Source organism: Phyllobates terribilis, unplaced genomic scaffold, assembly GCF_046119375.1.
Source record: "Phyllobates terribilis strain yellow unplaced genomic scaffold, ASM4611937v1 Scaffold_3__8_contigs__length_932513732, whole genome shotgun sequence".
Lineage (NCBI taxonomy): Eukaryota > Metazoa > Chordata > Amphibia > Anura > Dendrobatidae > Phyllobates > Phyllobates terribilis.
The window spans coordinates 645,307,680-645,323,970 of NW_027362763.1; the positions used below are offsets into that span (position 1 = coordinate 645,307,680).

Below are 16,291 nucleotides of genomic sequence, written 5' to 3' on the forward strand. Positions count from 1 at the left end.
GAAGAGGGAGGGAGGGAGGGGCCCAGAGAGGAGGAAGAGGGAGGGGGAGGGAGGGAGGAAGGGAGGGAGGGGCCCAGAGAGGAGGAAGAGGGAGGGAGGGAGGGAGGGGCCCAGAGAGGAGGAAGAGGGAGGGAGGGAGGGAGGGGCCCAGAGAGGAGGAAGAGGGAGGGAGGGAGGGAGGGGCCCAGAGAGGAGGAAGAGGGAGGGAGGGAGGGAGGGGGCCCAGAGAGGAGGAAGAGGGAGGGAGGGAGGGAGGGGCCCAGAGAGGAGGAAGAGGGAGGGAGGGAGGGAGGGGCCCAGAGAGGAGGAAGAGGGAGGGAGGGAGGGAGGGGCCCAGAGAGGAGAAGAGGGAGGGAGGGAGGGGCCCAGGAGGAGGAAGAGGGAGGGGGAGGGAGGGGCCCAGAGAGGAGGAAGAGGGAGGGGGAGGGAGGGGCCCAGAGAGGAGGAAGAGGGAGGGGGAGGGAGGGGCCCAGAGAGGAGGAAGAGGGAGGGAGGGAGGGGCCCAGAGAGGAGGAAGAGGGAGGGAGGGAGGGAGGGAAGGGGAGGGAGGGGCCCAGAGAGGAGGAAGAAGGAGGGAGGGAGGGAGGGGCCCAGAGAGGAGGAAGAGGGAGGGAGGGAGGGAGGGGCCCAGAGAGGAGGAAGAGGGAGGGAGGGAGGGAGGGGCCCAGAGAGGAGGAAGAGGGAGGGGAGGAGGGAGGGGCCCAGAGAGGAGGAAGAGGGAGGGAGGGAGGGAGGGGCCCAGAGAGGAGGAAGAGGGAGGGAGGGAGGGAGGGGCCCAGAGAGGAGGAAGAGGGAGGGAGGGAGGGAGGGCCCAGAGAGGAGGAAGAGGGAGGGAGGGGGCCCAGAGAGGAGGAAGAGGGAGGGAGGGAGGGAGGGCCCAGAGAGGAGGAAGAGGGAGGGAGGGAGGGAGGGGGCCCAGAGAGGAGGAAGAGGGAGGGAGGGAGGGGCCCAGAGAGGAGGAAGAGGGAGGGAGGGAGGGAGGGGCCCAGAGAGGAGGAAGAGGGAGGGAGGGAGGGAGGGGCCCAGAGAGGAGGAAGAGGGAGGGAGGGAGGGGACCGGAAAGGATGAAGAGGGAGGGAGGGAGGGAGGGAGGGACCGGAAAGGATGAAGAGGGAGGGAGGGAGGGAGGAGGGAGGGGACCGGAAAGGAGGAAGAGGGAGGGGAGGGAGGGGCCCAGAGAGGAGGAAGAGGGAGGGGGAGGGAGGGGCCCAGAGAGGAGGAAGAGGGAGGGGAGGGAGGGGCCCAGAGAGGAGGAAGAGGGAGGGGGAGGGAGGGGCCCAGAGAGGAGGAAGAGGGAGGGGGAGGGAGGGGCCCAGAGAGGAGGAAGAGGGAGGGGGAGGGAGGGGCCCAGAGAGGAGGAAGAGGGGAGGGAGGGAGGGAGGGGCCCAGAGAGGAGGAAGAGGGAGGGAGGGAGGGAGGGGCCCAGAGAGGAGGAAGAGGGAGGGAGGGAGGGAGGGGCCCAGAGAGGAGGAAGAGGGAGGGAGGGAGGGAGGGGCCCAGAGAGGAGGAAGAGGGAGGGAGGGAGGGGGGGCCCAGAGAGGAGGAAGAGGGAGGGAGGGAGGGGCCCAGAGAGGAGGAAGGGAGGGAGGGAGGGAGGGGCCCAGAGAGGAGGAGGGAGGGAGGGAGGGAGGGGCCCAGAGAGGAGGAAGGGAGGGAGGGAGGGAGGGGCCCAGAGAGGAGGAAGGGAGGGAGGGAGGGAGGGGCCCAGAGAGGAGGAAGGGAGGGAGGGAGGGAGGGGCCCAGAGAGGAGGAAGGGAGGGAGGGAGGGAGGGGCCCAGAGAGGAGGAAGGGGGAGGGAGGGAGGGAGGGGCCCAGAGAGGAGGAAGAGGGAGGGAGGGAGGGGCCCAGAGAGGAGGAAGAGGGAGGGAGGGAGGGGCCCAGAGAGGAGGAAGAGGGAGGGAGGGAGGGGCCCAGAGAGGAGGAAGAGGGAGGGAGGGAGGGGACCGGAAAGGATGAAGAGGGAGGGAGGGAGGGAGGGGACCGGAAAGGATGAAGAGGGAGGGAGGGGAGGGAGGGAGGAAGGAAGAGGGAGGGAGGGAGGGGACCGGAGAGAGGAAGAGGGAGGGAGGGAGGGGCCCAGAGAGGAGGAAGAGGGAGGGAGGGAGGGGACCGGAAAGGATGAAGAGGGAGGGAGGGAGGGAGGGAGGGGACGGAAAGGATGAAGAGGGAGGGAGGGAGGGAGGGAGGAAGGAAGAGGGAGGGAGGGAGGGGACCGGAGAGGAGGAAGAGGGAGGGGGAGGGAGGGGCCCAGAGAGGAGGAAGAGGGAGGGGGAGGGGAGGAAGAGGGAGGGAGGGGACCGGAGAGGAGGAAGAGGGAGGGAGGGAGGGAGGGGCCCAGAGAGGAGGAAGAGGGAGGGAGGGAGGGAGGGGCCCAGAGAGGAGGAAGAGGGAGGGAGGGAGGGAGGGGCCCAGAGAGGAGGAAGAGGGGAGGGAGGGGGAGGGGCCCAGAGAGGAGGAAGAGGGAGGGAGGGAGGGAGGGGCCCAGAGAGGAGGAAGAGGGAGGGAGGGAGGGAGGAAGGGGAGGGAGGGGACCGGAGAGGAGGAAGAGGGAGGGAGGGAGGGAGGGGCCCAGAGAGGAGGAAGAGGGAGGGAGGGAGGGAGGGGCCCAGAGAGGAGGAAGAGGGAGGGAGGGAGGGAGGGGCCCAGAGAGGAGGAAGAGGGAGGGAGGGAGGGAGGGGCCCAGAGAGGAGGAAGAGGGAGGGAGGGAGGGAGGGGCCCAGAGAGGAGGAAGAGGGAGGGAGGGAGGGAGGGGCCCAGAGAGGAGGAAGAGGGAGGGAGGGAGGGAGGGGCCCAGAGAGGAGGAAGAGGGAGGGAGGGAGGGAGGGGCCCAGAGAGGAGGAAGAGGGAGGGAGGGAGGGAGGGGCCCAGAGAGGAGGAAGAGGGAGGGAGGGAGGGAGGGGCCCAGAGAGGAGGAAGAGGGAGGGAGGGAGGGAGGGGCCCAGAGAGGAGGAAGAGGGAGGGAGGGAGGGAGGGGCCCAGAGAGGAGGAAGAGGGAGGGAGGGAGGGAGGGGCCCAGAGAGGAGGAAGAGGGAGGGAGGGAGGGGCCCAGAGAGGAGGAAGAGGAGGGAGGGAGGGGCCCAGAGAGGAGGAAGAGGGAGGGAGGGAGGGAGGGGCCCAGAGAGGAGGAAGAGGGAGGGAGGGGCCCAGAGAGGAGGAAGAGGGAGGGAGGGAGGGGCCCAGAGAGGAGGAAGAGGGAGGGAGGGAGGGGCCCAGAGAGGAGGAAGAGGGAGGGAGGGAGGGGACCGGAAAGGATGAAGAGGGAGGGAGGGAGGGAGGGAGGGGACCGGAAAGGATGAAGAGGGAGGGAGGGAGGGAGGGAGGGGACCGGAAAGGATGAAGAGGGAGGGAGGGAGGGAGGAGGAAGGAAGGAAGAGGGAGGGGGAGGGAGGAAGGAAGGAAGAGGGAGGGGGAGGGAGGGGCCCAGAGAGGAGGAAGAGGGAGGGGGAGGGAGGGGCCCAGAGAGGAGGAAGAGGGAGGGGGAGGGAGGGGCCCAGAGAGGAGGAAGAGGGAGGGGGAGGGAGGGGCCCAGAGAGGAGGAAGAGGGAGGGGGAGGGAGGGGCCCAGAGGGAGGAAGAGGGAGGGGGAGGGAGGGGCCCAGAGAGGAGGAAGAGGGAGGGGGAGGGAGGGGCCCAGAGAGGAGGAAGAGGGAGGGGGAGGGAGGGGCCCAGAGAGGAGGAAGAGGGAGGGGGAGGGAGGGGCCCAGAGAGGAGGAAGAGGGAGGGAGGGAGGGAGGGGCCCAGAGAGGAGGAAGAGGGAGGGAGGGAGGGAGGGGCCCAGAGAGGAGGAAGAGGGAGGGGGGAGGGAGGGGCCCAGAGAGGAGGAAGAGGGAGGGAGGGAGGGAGGGGCCCAGAGAGGAGGAAGAGGGAGGGAGGGAGGGAGGGGCCCAGAGAGGAGGAAGAGGGAGGGAGGGAGGGAGGGGCCCAGAGAGGAGGAAGAGGGAGGGAGGGAGGGAGGGGCCCAGAGAGGAGGAAGAGGGAGGGAGGGAGGGGGGCCCAGAGAGGAGGAAGAGGGAGGGAGGGAGGGGCCCAGAGAGGGAGGAAGAGGGAGGGAGGGAGGGGCCCAGAGAGGAGGAAGAGGGAGGGAGGGAGGGGACCGGAAAGGATGAAGAGGGAGGGAGGGAGGGAGGGAGAAGGAAGGAAGAGGGAGGGAGGGAAGGGGAGGGAGGGGCCCAGAGAGGAGGAAGAGGGAGGGAGAAGAGGGAGGGAGGGGCCCAGAGAGGAGGAAGAGGGAGGGAGGAAGAGGGAGGGAGGGGCCCAGAGAGGAGGAAGAGGGAGGGAGGAGAGGGAGGGAGGGCCCAGAGAGGAGGAAGAGGGAGGGAGGAAGAGGGAGGGAGGGGCCCAGAGAGGAGGAAGAGGGAGGGAGGGAGGGAGGGAGGGGCCCAGAGAGGAGGAAGAGGGAGGGAGGAAGAGGGAGGGAGGGGCCCAGAGAGGAGGAAGAGGGAGGGAGGAAGAGGGAGGGAGGGAGGGGCCCAGAGAGGAGAAGAGGGAGGGAGGAAGAGGGAGGGAGGGAGGGGCCCAGAGAGGAGGAAGAGGGAGGGAGGGAGGGAGGGAGGGAGGGGCCCAGAGAGGAGGAAGAGGGAGGGAGGGAGGGAGGGAGGGAGGGGCCCAGAGAGGAGGAAGAGGGAGGGAGGGAGGGAGGGAGAGGGAGGGAGGGAGGGAGGGGCCCAGAGAGGAGGAAGAGGAGGAGGGAGGGAGGGGCCCAGAGAGGAGGGGGAGGGAGGGAGGGGCCCAGAGAGGAGGAAGAGGGAGGGAGGGAGGGAGGGAGGGAGGGGCCCAGAGAGGAGGAAGAGGGAGGGAGGGAGGGAGGGAGGGGCCCAGAGAGGAGGAAGAGGGAGGGAGGGAGGGAGGGAGGGAGGGGCCCAGAGAGGAGGAAGAGGGAGGGAGGGAGGGAGGGAGGGAGGGGCCCAGAGAGGAGGAAGAGGGAGGGAGGGAGGGAGGGAGGGAGGGGCCGAGAGAGGAGGAAGAGGGAGGGAGGGAGGGAGGGAGAGGGCGGGAGGGAGGGAGGGAGGGGCCCAGAGAGGAGGAAGAGGGAGGGAGGGAGGGAGGGAGGGGCCCAGAGAGGAGGAAGAGGGAGGGAGGGAGGGAGGGAGGGGCCCAGAGAGGAGGAAGAGGGAGGGAGGGAGGGAGGGAGGGAGGGGCCCAGAGAGGAGGAAGAGGAGGGAGGGAGGGAGGGAGGGGCCCAGAGAGGAGGAAGAGGGAGGGAGGGAGGGAGGGAGGGAGGGGCCCAGAGAGGAGGAAGAGGGAGGGAGGGAGGGAGGGAGGGAGGGGCCCAGAGAGGAGGAAGAGGGAGGGAGGGAGGGAGGGAGGGAGGGGCCCAGAGAGGAGGAAGAGGGAGGGAGGGAGGGAGGGAGGGAGGGGCCCAGAGAGGAGGAAGAGGGAGGGAGGGAGGGAGGGAGGGAGGGGCCCAGAGAGGAGGAAGAGGGAGGGAGGGAGGGAGGGAGGGAGGGGCCCAGAGAGGAGGAAGAGGGAGGGAGGGAGGGAGGGGAGGGAGGGGCCCAGAGAGGAGGAAGAGGGAGGGAGGGAGGGAGGGAGGGAGGGGCCCAGAGAGGAGGAAGAGGGAGGGAGGGAGGGAGGGAGGGAGGGGCCCAGAGAGGAGGAAGAGGGAGGGAGGGAGGGGAGGGAGGGAGGGGCCCAGAGAGGAGGAAGGGAGGGAGGGAGGGAGGGAGGGAGGGGCCCAGAGAGGAGGAAGAGGGAGGGAGGGAGGGAGGGAGGGGCCCAGAGAGGAGGAAGAGGGAGGGAGGGAGGGAGGGAGGGGCCCAGAGAGGAGGAAGAGGGAGGGAGGGAGGGAGGGGGCCCAGAGAGGAGGAAGAGGGAGGGAGGGAGGGAGGGGCCCAGAGAGGAGGAAGAGGGAGGGAGGGAGGGAGGGGCCCCAGAGAGGAGGAAGAGGGAGGGAGGGAGGGAGGGGCCCAGAGAGGAGGAAGAGGGAGGGAGGGAGGGAGGGAGGGAGGGGCCCAGAGAGGAGGAAGAGGGAGGGAGGGAGGAGGGAGGGAGGGGCCCAGAGAGGAGGAAGAGGGAGGGAGGGAGGGAGGGAGGGAGGGGCCCAGAGAGGAGGAAGAGGGAGGGGAGGGAGGGAGGGAGGGAGGGGCCCAGAGAGGAGGAAGAGGGAGGGAGGGAGGGAGGGAGGGAGGGGCCCAGAGAGGAGGAAGAGGGAGGGAGGGAGGGAGGGAGGGAGGGGCCCAGAGAGGAGGAAGAGGGAGGGAGGGAGGGAGGGAGGGAGGGCCCAGAGAGGAGGAAGAGGGAGGGAGGGAGGGAGGGAGGGGCCCAGAGAGGAGGAAGAGGGAGGGAGGGAGGGAGGGAGGGAGGGGCCCAGAGAGGAGGAAGAGGGAGGGAGGGAGGGAGGGGGGAGGGGCCCAGAGAGGAGGAAGAGGGAGGGAGGGAGGGAGGGAGGGGCCCAGAGAGGAGGAAGAGGGAGGGAGGGAGGGAGGGAGGGAGGGAGGGAGGGAGGGAGGGAGGGAGGGGCCCAGAGAGGAGGAAGAGGGAGGGAGGGAGGGAGGGAGGGAGGGAGGGAGGGGCCCAGAGAGGAGGAAGAGGGAGGGAGGGAGGGAGGGAGGGAGGGGCCCAGAGAGGAGGAAGAGGGAGGGAGGGAGGGAGGGAGGGAGGGGCCAGAGAGGAGGAAGAGGGAGGGAGGGAGGGAGGGAGGGGCCCAGAGAGGAGGAAGAGGGAGGGAGGGAGGGAGGGAGGGGCCCAGAGAGGAGGAAGAGGGAGGGAGGGAGGGAGGGAGGGGCCCAGAGAGGAGGAAGAGGGAGGGAGGGAGGGAGGGAGGGAGGGGCCCAGAGAGGAGGAAGAGGGAGGGAGGGAGGGAGGGAGGGGCCCAGAGAGGAGAAGAGGGAGGGAGGGAGGGAGGGAGGGGCCCAGAGAGGAGGAAGAGGGAGGGAGGGAGGGAGGGAGGGGCCCAGAGAGGAGGAAGAGGGAGGGAGGGAGGGAGGGAGGGAGGGGCCCAGAGAGGAGGAAGAGGGAGGGAGGGAGGGAGGGAGGGGCCCAGAGAGGAGGAAGAGGGAGGGAGGGAGGGAGGGAGGGGCCCAGAGAGGAGGAAGAGGGAGGGAGGGAGGGAGGGAGGGGCCCAGAGAGGAGGAAGAGGGAGGGAGGGAGGGAGGGAGGGGCCCAGAGAGGAGGAAGAGGGAGGGAGGGAGGGAGGGAGGGAGGGGCCCAGAGAGGAGGAAGAGAGAGGGAGGGAGGGAGGGAGGGAGAGGGAGGGAGGGGCCCAGAGAGGAGGAAGAGAGAGGGAGGGAGGGAGGGAGGGAGGGGCCCAGAGAGGAGGAAGAGAGAGGGAGGGAGGGAGGGAGGGAGGGGCCCAGAGAGGAGGAAGAGAGAGGGAGGGAGGGAGGGAGGGAGGGGCCCAGAGAGGAGGAAGAGAGAGGGAGGGAGGGAGGGAGGGAGGGGCCCAGAGAGGAGGAAGAGAGAGGGAGGGAGGGAGGGAGGGAGGGGCCCAGAGAGGAGGAAGAGAGAGGGAGGGAGGGAGGGAGGGAGGGGCCCAGAGAGGAGGAAGAGGGAGGGAGGGAGGGAGGGAGGGGCCCAGAGAGGAGGAAGAGGGAGGGAGGGAGGGAGGGAGGGGCCCAGAGAGGAGGAAGAGGGAGGGAGGGAGGGAGGGGCCCAGAGAGGAGGAAGAGGGAGGGAGGGAGGGAGGGGCCCAGAGAGGAGGAAGGAGGGAGGGAGGGAGGGAGGGGCCCAGAGAGGAGGAAGAGGGAGGGAGGGAGGGAGGGGCCCAGAGAGGAGGAAGAGGGAGGGAGGGAGGGAGGGGCCCAGAGAGGAGGAAGAGGGAGGGAGGAAGAGGGAGGGAGGGAGGAAGAGGGAGGGAGGGGAGGGAGGAAGAGGGAGGAGGAGGAGGGAGGGAGGGAGGAGGAGGGAGGAAGGAGGGAGGGAGGGAGGGAGGAAGAGGGAGGGAGGAGGGAGGGAGGGAGGGAGGGGAGGAAGAGGGAGGAAGAGGGAGGAAGAGGGAGGAAGAGGGAGGAAGAGGGAGGGAGGAAGAGGGAGGGAGGAAGAGGGAGGGAGGAAGAGGGAGGGAGGAAGAGGGAGGGAGGAAGAGGGAGGGAGGAAGAGGGAGGGAGGAAGAGGGAGGGAGGAAGAGGGAGGGAGGGGAAGAGGGAGGGAGGGAGGGAGGAGGAAGAGGGAGGGAGGGAGGGAGGGAGGAAGAGGGAGGGAGGGAGGGAGGGAGGGAGGAAGGAAGAGGGAGGGAGGGAGGGAGGAAGAGGGAGGGAGGGAGGGAGGAAGAGGGAGGGAGGAAGAGGGAGGGAGGGAGAGGGAGGGAAGAGGGAGGGAGGAAGAGGGAGGGAGGAAGAGAGGGAGGGAGGAAGAGGGAGGGAGGAAGAGGGAGGGAGGAGGGAGGGAGGAAGAGGGAGGGAGGGAGGGAGGAAGAGGGAGGGAGGAAGAGGAGGGAGGAAGAGGGAGGGAGGGAGGGAGGAAGAGGGAGGAGGGAGGGAGGAAGAGGGAGGGAGGGAGGGAGGAAGAGGGAGGGAGGGAGGAAGAGGGAGGGAGGAGGGAGGAAGAGGGAGGGAGGGAGGGAGGGAGGAAGAGGGAGGGAGGGAGGGAGGAAGAGGGAGGGAGGGAGGAAGAGGGAGGGAGGGAGAAGAGGGAGGGAGGGAGGGAGGAAGAGGGAGGGAGGGAGGGAGGAAGAGGGAGGGAGGGAGGAAGAGGGAGGGAGGAAGAGGGAGGGAGGAAGGAAGAGGGAGGGAGGAAGAAAGAGGGAGGGGGGAGGAAGAGGGAGGGAGGAAGGAAGAGGGAGGGAGGAAGAAAGAGGGAGGGAGGAAGAGGGAGGGAGGAAGGAAGAGGAGGGAGGGAGGAAGAGGGAGGGAGGGAGGAAGAGGGAGGGAGGGAGGAAGAGGGAGGGAGGGGAAGAGGGAGGGGAGAGGGAGGGAGGGAGGGAGGAAGGGGGAGGGAGGGAGGGAGGAAGAGGGAGGGAGGGAGGGAGGAAGAGGGAGGGAGGGAGGAGGGAGGAAGAGGAGGGAGGGAGGAAGAGGGAGGAGGGAGGAAGAGGGAGGGAGGGAGGAAGAGGGAGGGAGGAAGAGGGAGGAAGGGAGAAGAGGGAGGAAGGGAGGAAGAGGGAGGGGGGGAGGAAGAGGGAGGGAGGGAGGAAGAGGGAGGGAGGGAGGAAGGGAGGAAGAGGGAGGGAGGGAGGGAGGAAGAGGGAGGGAGAGGGAGGGAGGAAGAGGGAGGGAGGGGAGGAGGGAGGAGGGAGGAAGAGGGAGGAAGAGGGAGGAAGAGGGAGGAAGAGGGAGAGGAGAGAGGGAGGAAGAGGGAGGAAGAGGGAGGAAGAGAGGGAGGAAGAGGGAGGAAGAGGGAGGGGACGGAGAGGAGGAAGAGGGAGGGGACCGGAGAGGAGGAAGAGGGAGGGGACGGAGAGGAGGAGAGGGAGGAGGGGAGGAGGGAGGAAGAGGGAGGGGACCGGAGAGGAGGAAGAGGGAGGAAAGAGGGAGGAAGAGGGAGGAAGAGGGAGGAAGAGGGAGGAAGAGGGAGGAAGAGGGAGGAAGAGGGAGGAAGAGGGAGGAAGAGGGAGGAAGAGGGAGGAAGCGGGAGGAAGAGGGAGGAAGAGGGAGGAAGAGGGAGGAAGAGGGAGGGAAGAGGGAGGGGACCGGAGAGGAGGAAGAGGGAGGAAGAGGGAGGGGACCGGAGAGGAGGAAGAGGGAGGAAGAGGGAGGGGACCGGAGAGGAGGAAGAGGGAGGGGACCGGAGAGGAGGAAGAGGGAGGGGACCGGAGAGGAGGAAGAGGGAGGGGACCGGAGAGGAGGAAGAGGGAGGAAGAGGGAGGGGACCGGAGAGGAGGAAGAGGGAGGGAGGGAGGGGACCGGAGAGGAGGAAGAGGGAGGGAGGGAGGGGACCGGAGAGGAGGAAGAGGGAGAGGAGGAAGAGGGAGAGAGGGAGGGAGGGGACCGGAGAGGAGGAAGAGGGAGGGAGCCCAGAGGAGGGGGAGGGGAGAGGATGGGAAGAGGGGGAGCAGAGAGTACGTAGGAGGCCCGTAGGAATGGAGGGGACGGGAAGGGGCCCAGAGGAGGAGGAGTGAGCAGGACAGGATGAGGGGGGGGGGAGCAGAGGACAGGATGAGGGGGGGGGGGGGGAGCAGAGAGGACGGAGAGGGTCCAGAGGAGGACGGAGGGAGTGGACAGGAAGGGGCAAGGAGCGGAGAGGATGGAGGGCGCTCGGTCGAGGTGATGGAGAGGACTGTGGGCTGTACCTGCGGCCCCCTACAGAAGTGCAGCAGCTGCTCGTAGGGCAGGGGCAGCTGGTGGCGCTGGTGCAGGATGTGCTTCAGGAGTTCACAGGTGAAGCGGCAGCAGCTTTCCCTCGTCACCAGTCCTGGGAACACCACACACACCTCGGGGTCTTCCCTGGAGCCGCGTCTGGGGCCTCGGGGTCTGCAGGACAGCGGCTGGGGGCCCGTCTCCATTCTTCCTGCTAGAAACATAATGATGTTGTGTAGAACAGTGAGAAGCGCCAGGACCAGGAGCCGCAGGACGCTGTAATCACGCAGGTAAATCCGTGTGTGTACAGGGAGCTATGCGGAGTTACCGCAACTAATGACAGCGTGGGGGGAAAACTACACAGTGGAGAGCGGCGCAGCAGATCACTGACAAACTGCGGCTGGTAGACCGGTGCGGAGGGGAGGGTCACACGAGGGGGAGGGGGAGCTCACACGAGGGGGAGGGGAGGAGCTCACACGGGGGGTGGGAGGAGCTCACACGGGGGGTGGGAGGAGCTCACACGGGGGGTGGGAGGAGCTCACACGGGGGGTGGGAGGAGCTCACACGGGGGGTGGGAGGAGCTCACACGGGGGGTGGGAGGAGCTCACACGGGGGGTGGGAGGAGCTCACACGGGGGGTGGGAGGAGCTCACACGGGGGGTGGGAGGAGCTCACACGGGGGGTGGGAGGAGCTCACACGGGGGTGGGAGGAGCTCACACGGGGGGTGGGAGGAGCTCACACGGGGGGTGGGAGGAGCTCACACGGGGGGTGGGAGGAGCTCACACGGGGGGTGGGAGGAGGTCACACGGGGGGTGGGAGGAGGTCACACGGGGTGGGGGGTTTGTAGGAGGTCACACGGGGTGGGGGGGGTTGGAGGAGGTCACACGGGGTGGGGGGGGGGAGGAGGTCACACGGGTGGGGGGGGGAGGAGGTCACACGGGTGGGGGGGGGAGGAGGTCACACGGGGTGGGGGGGGGAGGTCACACGGGGTGGGGGGGGGGGGGAGGTCACACGGGGTGGGGGGGGGGAGGTCACACGGGGTGGGGGGAGGTCACACGGGGTGGGGGGGGGGGAGGTCACACGGGGTGGGGGGAGGTCACACGGGGTGGGGGGGGGGAGGTCACACGGGGTGGGGGGGGGGATGTCACACGGGGTGGGGGGGGGGGAACAAACGGGGGTGGGGGGGCACACAGCGTCACCACGCAGAGCAGATAACTATAAATCCTGAGCTCATACTGTGTAACGCAGTGAACAGTCGCAGCGGTTGCTGATCGGGGGCAGCAGCACGACTGGTGACGTAACAACCATGTGTATGTATGTACATATATTATATACACTGGGGAGGAGCAGAGGTCACGGAGCAGAGCGCCACCATCTGGGGAAGAAGGGAATGAACACTGTGACTGGTGGGAGTGGAGGCTGCAGATCTCCGGGGCGGTGACGGGGCTGCTGAGGCCGAGAGTCACCACATACCGCTCCGTCCTGTCCTCCCCTGGGGGCCGCAGCTCCCGCCCGAGCACTCACCCGCCGCCTCCTCCGCGCTCACCGCCGCTCCCGGCTCCGACTTCAAACTTTCAACATCATTTCCGGTTTCCCCAACGTCACAGAGGGCGTGTCCAGTGACATCACAGAGGGCGTGATCAGGCTGCATCTGGCTCCGCCTTGTTCTTGTACTCCGCAGCCCCGCCTACTACTCCTTTGCTCCCCTTCCTGCAAAAGAAGGCGGAGTCACGTGGGGGCGGAGTCACACTCTTCACCGTGTTTTTCCTGTACTTTCTCCGTGTTCACACTGTGAAGTTTCTTGTTGCGTTATTAGACCAGGAATTTTACAATTAAACAAAATGTTTTGTGCAGCGTTTCTGCTCCATCAACCTCACAATGTGAACACGGAAGATTACAGATATTTATTCATTATTAGTGGCCTTCTGCTTCTTCTGTTGCCATCTTCTGTAGGAAGATGGATCTTGTGCAGCCTGGATCCGTCACCAGAGTCTTCTCCACCGTGATCTGCTATCGGGTCACTGATCGTCCTCCGGCCCTGGCGTCCTCCGGCCGTGATTATGATGTCCTCCGGCCCTGGCATCCTCCGGCCGTGATTATGATGTCCTCCAGCCCTGGCGTTCTCCAGCCGTGATTATGATGTCCTCCAGCCCTGGCGTTCTCCAGCCGTGATTATGATGTCCTCCAGCCCTGGCGTTCTCCAGCCGTGATTATGATGTCCTCCAGCCCTGGCGTTCTCCAGCCGTGATTATGATGTCCTCCGGCCCTGGCGTCCTCCGGCCGTGATTATGATGTCCTCCGGCCCTGGCGTTCTCCGGCCGTGATTATGATGTCCTCCAGCCCTGGCGTTCTCCAGCCGTGATTATGATGTCCTCCAGCCCTGGCGTTCTCCAGCCGTGATTATGATGTCCTCCAGCCCTGGCGTTCTCCAGCCGTGATTATGATGTCCCCCGGCCCTGGCGTCCTCCGGCCGTGATTATGATGTCCACCGGCCGTGATTATGATGTCCTCCGGCCGTGATTATGATGTCCTCCAGCCCTGGCGTCCTCCAGCCGTGATTATGATGTCCTCCGGCCCTGGCGTCCTCCGGCTGTGATTATGATGTCCTCCGGCCGTGATTATGATGTCCTCCAGCCCTGGCGTCCTCCGGCCATGATTATGATGTCCTCCGGCCGTGATTATGATGTCCTCCGGCCCTGGCATCCTCCGGCCGTGATTATGATGTCCTCCGGCCCTGGCGTCCTCCGGCCGTGATTATGATGTCCTCCAGCCCTGGCGTTCTCCAGCCGTGATTATGATGTCCTCCAGCCATGGCCTTCTCCAGCCGTGATTATGATGTCCTCCGGCCCTGGCGTTCTCCAGCCGTGATTATGATGTCCTCCGGCCCTGGCGTCCTCCGGCCGTGATTATGATGTCCTCCGGCCCTGGCGTTCTCCGGCCGTGATTATGATGTCCTCCAGCCCTGGCGTTCTCCAGCCGTGATTATGATGTCCTCCAGCCCTGGCGTTCTCCAGCCGTGATTATGATGTCCTCCAGCCCTGGCGTTCTCCAGCCGTGATTATGATGTCCCCCGGCCCTGGCGTCCTCCGGCCGTGATTATGATGTCCACCGGCCGTGATTATGATGTCCTCCGGCCGTGATTATGATGTCCTCCAGCCCTGGCGTCCTCCAGCCGTGATTATGATGTCCTCCGGCCCTGGCGTCCTCCGGCTGTGATTATGATGTCCTCCGGCCGTGATTATGATGTCCTCCGGCCCTGGCGTCCTCCGGCCGTGATTATGATGTCCTCCAGCCCTGGCCTTCTCCAGCCGTGATTATGATGTCCTCCAGCCCTGGCGTCCTCCGGCTGTGATTATGATGTCCTCCGGCCCTGGCGTCCTCCGGCCGTGATTATGATGTCCTCCGGCCCTGGCGTCCTCCGGCCGTGATTATGATGTCCTCCGGGCCTGGCGTCCTCCGGCCGTGATTATGATGTCCTCAGGCCCTGGCGTTCTCCGGCCGTGATTATGATGTCCTCCAGCCCTGGCGTCCTCCGGCCGTGATTATGATGTCCTCCAGCCCTGGCCTTCTCCAGCCGTGATTATGATGTCCTCCGGCCCTGGCGTCCTCCGGCCGTGATTATGATGTGCTCCAGCCCTGGCGTCCTTCAGCCCTGGTGTTCTCCAGCCGTGATTATGATATCCTCCGGCCCTGGCGTCCTCCGGCCGTGATTATGATGTCCTCCGGCCCTGGCGTCCTCCGGCCGTGATTATGATGTCCTCCAGCCCTGGCGTCCTCCAGTTGTGATTATGATGTCCTCCGGCCCTGGCGTCCTCCGGCTGTGATTATGATGTCCTCCGGCCCTGGCGTCCTCCGGCTGTGATTATGATGTCCTCCGGCCGTGATTATGATGTCCTCCGGCCCTGATTATGATGTCCTCCGGCCCTGGCGTCCTCCGGCCGTGATTATGATGTCCTCCGGCCGTGATCATGATGTCCCCCGGCCCTGGCGTCCTCCGGCCGTGATTATGATGTCCTCCAGCCCTCCTTAAATTCAGGATATATTTCCTGGAGACAATAGGCATCCTGCCTTAATTACCTGTCCAATCTATAAACCTTTGTCTCACGCGCAAAAGACATCCTCTTTGGTACAGCACGGGTTTTTCATTTCCAAAAGGGCTGCCTGCATGTTAATTACGATTGTCACTATCCAGCTGTACCTAATTTCCTACTTCTTTATGTCGATTGTCTAAGTCTAGGAGATTGCAAGCTCTTGTCCTACTGCAAAGAAATAGGAGGAGGGGGGGGGGGTGAATGGCCCCCTCACCAGTGGCTTCAGAGATCTTAATATTTTCTATGACACAGTGTTATCTGTTACGCTCGCGCCCGAACTGACTGGCGTGAGCGTGATTAGTGATCCCACTGTACCATGAACCGAGGAGTGCCTGGAGGGGCGTAACTAAGTATCAACCCGATCCGACCAAGGTCGCACGGCGGCTCAGTCGACTCCATGAACCAAGGAGCAGAGGGACCAGGTGCTACTCCAGGTCAGACCCCGGTCACAGCTGTTGACCCACACCGGGGAAAGCAGGAACAGGCAGGTTAGACTGGCATGTAGACAGGTGGGTACTGGCAAACACGGCTGGTATGCAGATAGGTGGATATTGACAGGCACAGCTGGCGTGCAGACAGGTGGGCACAGGCAAGCACGGCTGACATGCAGAGAGGTGGGTACTGGCAGGTAGAAACGCAGGCAGGATAGGGACCTGTACAGACTGGGACACAGGAACGGAGCCGCAGGTGCGGTAGCAGAGCAGAGCAAAACCCGCAGATGCGGTAGACAAGCTGGGCAGAGCAAAACCCGCAGATGCGGTAGACAAGCTGAGCAGAGCAAAACCCGCAGATGCGGTAGACAAGCTGAGCAGAGCAAAACCCACAGATGCGGTAGACAAGCTTGAGCAGAGCAAAATCCGCAGGTGCGGAGAACAAGCAGAGCAGAGCAAAACCCGCAGATGCAGTAGACAAGCTGAGCAGAGCAAAACTCGCAGATGCAGTAGACAAGCTGAGCAGAGCAAAACCCGCATGTGCGGAGAACAAGCAGAGCGGAGCAAAACCGCAGGCGCGGTGAACAAGCAGAGCGAAGCAAAACCGCAGGCGCGGTGAACAAGCAGAGCAGAGCGGAACCGCCGGAGCGGTAAACAAACAGGGCAGAATAGAACCGCAGGTGCGGTAACCAAGCGGAGCAGAGCAGAACCGCCAAAGCGGTGAACAAACAGAGTAGAAAGTAAAGGCAAACAGGACAGGGCTCTGTTCACATGGAACAGACTGGAAAATACAGGAAGATGGTTAGAACACAGGAGGTAGATACGGAGGAAGGGAAAGGGGACAAGCAGAACCAGATACACACAAGGTACTTACAATGAAGTAGCGAGTGGACACAAAACTCACAAACAGAAGTACACAAACAACGAGTTGGAGTTAGGTGCAGGTTCAGACACTGCAGGAAAAGGGAAGATTCGGACATAGAGACAAACAAGTAACGGGCTAGGACACTGTTCAGACAGGAACTGAACGGGGAATAAGATACAGGAACGAGCCTGGGAACTCAGCCCCCAGGGTGGCGGAAACAGACTAGAAGTCAGAGATGCAGGTAGCGGCCCTGGGTACTCGGCCCCCAGGGTGGCGGAAACAGAGTCAGGACAGGACCTGGCAACTAACAGTTGCACAGAACACAGACTGTAAGAAAGTGTTGCTCAGGCACCTCCCACTGGGTGGAGGGGGTTTAAGTATCCAGTGACTCACAGCAATAGGCTGGGGATGCATTAGGACTGTGCACACAGTAGCTATAAGAAACAAGCAGAAAGCCGCGCCGACGCCCTAAGCAATCAGACAAGAGACATGGACACAGCAAGTACTGGAGCAAAGAGTGCAGCATGGACTGACAGGTAAAATTGCGGTCTTGCATGGTGGGAGGTGGTGCACTATGCAAGCACGCCACCAGGGATGTTACATTATCCTTCAAGAACCAGGTGTTATCAACATTGGCGTTCATTGACTGTGGGTCTGCGGCTAACTTTATTGATTCCGGACTGGTTCTGAAGTTGTGATTAGGACAGTTAGTTTAGAAAGACCGATTCAAATC

At 65.2% G+C, this 16,291-nt stretch overlaps 1 protein-coding gene across 2 annotated transcripts in view; it reads right to left on the reverse strand.

The window, feature by feature from the left end:
- The window catches only part of MAD2L1BP (MAD2L1 binding protein), a 33,268-nt gene that overhangs the window by 2,817 nt on the left and 14,160 nt on the right, over positions 1-16,291 (reverse strand). The window contains exons 2-3 of one of the 2 annotated variants that reach the window (XM_073671624.1): positions 11,696-11,881; positions 10,165-10,385 (exon numbers count right to left, since the gene is read on the reverse strand). In XM_073671624.1, the coding sequence (XP_073527725.1) occupies positions 10,165-10,385; positions 11,696-11,822 (348 nt within the window). In that variant the 5' untranslated portion in view covers positions 11,823-11,881. The remainder of the gene's footprint in view (positions 1-10,164; positions 10,386-11,695; positions 11,882-16,291) is intronic. The other variant, XM_073671625.1, reaches the window with a different exon arrangement.